At 48.5% G+C, this 3,582-nt stretch overlaps 1 protein-coding gene across 2 annotated transcripts in view; it reads left to right on the forward strand.

The window, feature by feature from the left end:
* Positions 1-3,582, forward strand: part of ITPR3 (inositol 1,4,5-trisphosphate receptor type 3) — a 127,957-nt gene that overhangs the window by 108,528 nt on the left and 15,847 nt on the right. For both annotated transcript variants that reach the window (XM_027876434.1, XM_027876435.1), the window contains 5 exons: positions 980-1,075; positions 1,321-1,422; positions 1,542-1,628; positions 2,196-2,306; positions 2,933-3,125. In XM_027876434.1, the coding sequence (XP_027732235.1) occupies positions 980-1,075; positions 1,321-1,422; positions 1,542-1,628; positions 2,196-2,306; positions 2,933-3,125 (589 nt within the window). The remainder of the gene's footprint in view (positions 1-979; positions 1,076-1,320; positions 1,423-1,541; positions 1,629-2,195; positions 2,307-2,932; positions 3,126-3,582) is intronic.

A 3,582-nucleotide genomic window follows, 5' to 3' on the forward strand; every position in this document is an offset into this window, starting at 1 on the left:
GGGGACAACATGATTGGGATTGGGAACGAGGAGTTAGCGACAACCCCCTCCTTCCCTCCTGCAACTAGGAAATGTTCATTGAGTCCACTTGCAAGGTCAGAAATAGTGGACCAGATGAGTTTGGATAACAAACTGGACATCCTTGATGTAAGAATAGAATAGTGATTAACAAGAGAACTGGATTTCTAAACTTAACTCAATGGAGACCAGCTGAATTCTGAACTAAGTTCAGAGACAAAGAACCATGGCTTAGGCAGTTACGGGACAAAATCAATTAAATAGAATTCAATAAATAGAGTTTATTTAGTAAATAGATTCAATTAAAACTGATACAGAATCAAGCTGATTATTTCCAAAAGTAATAAGAATCATTCATATTTAGGGGATTCTTTAAGGTCTACAGAGAACTTTCCTCACAAACTCTCTGTGAGGTAGATGAACAAGTATCCTTATCCCCATTTTGCGCATGAGGTAACTGAGGCTCAAAGACGTTATATGTCTTGGCTTGGCTCACATACCTAGTTAAATGTCAGAGTTGGGATTTTTTTTAAATTAAAAAATACTTTCAATTAACAAACACATTTTCTCTCCCTCCTTCCTCCTGCTGTCACCAATGGGACAAGAAAAGGAAAAAGAGAACCTTTGTTATAAATATACATAGTCAAGCAAAACTCCCACATTGCCCAAGAATGGGCATCAGAACTGGGATTTGAATCCAGGTTTTCCCATCTCCAAGTTCAGCATATGATGCCACAAGAATGACAGAGCAGTGAAATGGGAAGTTAATGACCTCAGGAATTCCCCCCCTTAGATCTCCCTCATCAGTCTAAGAGGTCAGCTGCAGCCTTTGTCCCATTTACCCAGCCCCGGGCCTGTGTGAGTGTGGGACGATTTCTTCCCAAGGCAGAAGGAAGTAGGTGGGGTTAAATCTTGGGAAACCATGCCTGGCAGCTTCTTCAGCCTCCTGTCTGCCCTGTAGGACAATGCCTCCAAGCTCCTTCTGGCCCTGATGGAGAGCCGGCACGACAGCGAGAATGCAGAGAGGATTCTCATTAGCCTGCGGCCCCAGGAACTGGTGAGGCAGACGGCCAGGTAGTGGGATCAGGGGTGGTGGGGAGCCCCACTACCTGGGCTTAGTGGAGCCGCTCCGGTGGGGGTCAAGGGGTTCAAGGCCTCCTTTCTCTGCTACCATTCTCTCACCTGGGATAGGCTGAAAACTGAGGATGTGGAAGTGTTGGAGGGGGTCGGGGAGAAGGGTTTGGAGAATGTGGGGAACAGATGGGGTTGGGAGGAGGCTAAGAGCAGATGCTGGCTTCCCAGGTGGATGTCATCAAGAAAGCCTACCTGCAGGAGGAGGAGCGTGAGAACTCCGAGGTCTCTCCTCGAGAGGTTGGCCACAACATCTATATCCTGGCCCTGCAGGTACTGTCGTCAGCCATCACTTTTCTCTCTCCCATGGGCCATGGATCTCAGGGGAAAGAAAAAGGCTAGAAATCATGGTTGATTTTGATTGGATGACCTCAGACCCTCTCTGCCCTTAGCTGTCTAGACACAACAAGCAACTTCAGCACCTGCTGAAGCCAGTGAAACGCATCCAGGAGGAGGAGGAAGAAGGCATCTCTTCCATGGTAGGACCTCAACCCCACCACTGCCAGAGGGAGAAGGAACCAACTTTGACTCCCCCCAGCCTTGATCCTGTCTCTGGGACTCACCAACTACCCACTTTAACTTCCTTTCTCCCTCTGTCTCTTGTCTTTCCCTTTTCCATTTGTCCCGTTTCTTCATCTCTTTTTCCCTCCTTCCTTTCCTTTCTCTTTTCTTCTGTTCCTTATCTTTTCCATATCTCTCCTTTATCCTCCTCTCCCACTCTTTTCTTCTCCTTCTGCCTCTTTCCCTCCCCCTCCCCTTCTCTGTCTCCTCTTTCCTCTCCTTGTTTCTCATTTCCCTTACCTCCCTCTCCTTTCTCTCCCTTATCCTCTCTCTTCTCTCCCATCCTTTCTCTTTTCTCTCCTTTCTCCTCTTTGGAGACTCTTTCTACTGCAAACCCCAAGGGCTGGAGCCTAGGTTAGGATCTGGGCTGGGCTTGGGGCCTTAGGATTGGAATGGTAAGCTTGGCTCAGGGTTCGAGGTGGGGTTTAGTTTAGTTAAGTTAGGGGTCCTTCCCCTATCCCTGACCCCTGGCAATCACTCCACAGCTCAGCCTTAACAACAAGCAGTTGTCACAAATGCTGAAGTCGTCGGTGCCCGTGCAGGCAGAGGAAGAAGACCCTCTGGCCTACTATGAGAACCACACATCCCAGATTGAGGTGGGAGACCTTCCTTGGGGAGGGAGAGGGGCCAGGAGTGTGTGTGGGGGGAATCACAGAGATGGAAAGATGACAGAAATACAGCTGGAAGGGACCTCAGAGCCCATCTAGCCCACCTGCCTCATTTTACAGATGAGGAAACTGAGGTCCCAGGGAAGTTCAGTGACTTGCCTAAGGTCATACAGGTAATAAGCATCAGAGGTGAGATTTGAACCCAGGTTCCCTGACTCCAGAGCCAGGGCTCACGGCCTCCCCAACAGTGGTCACCCTCTGGTCAGTGGCATCGGTGCGGGGCAGCAGAGCCATCAAAGCTGGCTTCTTGGGATTCTTGTGGAAGTGGAAGGGTGTGAGGGGTGCTGCATGTGCATGTGAGGTTGTGTGACTCATGCCTGCACACACGTGTGTCACTCTGATTTAGCATGTGTATATGAGCACAAGTGTATAATTCAGCATCCGACGAGCATGTCTCTCAGTCAGCGTGTGATTCAGCAAGTGTGTGACTCAGTGTTTGTGGCCATGGTGTGTTGTGTGTGTGAGTGTGTGTGTGTGTGTGTGTGTGTGTGTGTGTTTCTCCCTCTCCCCTGCCCCCCTCCCCCACCTCCAACATGGCCTGTGTTCCTGCCCAGATTGTTCGACAGGACAGGAGCATGGAGCAGATTGTGTTCCCAGTGCCCAGCATCTGTGAATTTCTGACCGAGGAGACCAAGCATCGGCTCTTCACCACCACGGAGCAGGACGAGCAGGGCAGCAAAGTCAGCGACTTCTTTGACCAGTCCTCCTTCTTGCACAATGAGATGGAGTGGCAGAGGAAACTTCGAAGTGAGGGCTGGGGAGCAAATGGGCATGAGGGAGTCAGGGCTTGCCTTAGAGAGAGGTGGAGTAGCTGAGGGCCCAAGTGGTGTGCTTGATGCCTTAAAAAGAAAAAAAAAAAAGAAAGGAGAAGAAAAATCCTCCATTATCTTTTGGCCATGGCTGGAAAGTTCACCTTTAGAATTATCTTCCTCCTTTGGAACCCCGTGAAAGAGCAAACCTGATGTAGGAGTATTCTCAAGCTGTTATCAGCCATTTATACCATAGTGTGAATGAAGGCTTAGAATGGGGGGTTTTATGGAGGGGGAGTAGAAAATTATGGGAATACTGAGGCTGGCAGTGGATCGAAGGAGTATATCAAATGGGAAATCAGGCACACTTAACCTCCTTCACAGTCTGGGGCTGGCAATGTAATTGCCTCTTTTTTTTTTTTTTTTTTTTTTTTTTTTTTTTTTTTTTTTTTTTT

Source organism: Vombatus ursinus, unplaced genomic scaffold (assembly GCF_900497805.2).
Source record: "Vombatus ursinus unplaced genomic scaffold, bare-nosed wombat genome assembly UNPS02014811.1, whole genome shotgun sequence".
Classification (NCBI taxonomy): Eukaryota; Metazoa; Chordata; class Mammalia; order Diprotodontia; family Vombatidae; genus Vombatus; species Vombatus ursinus.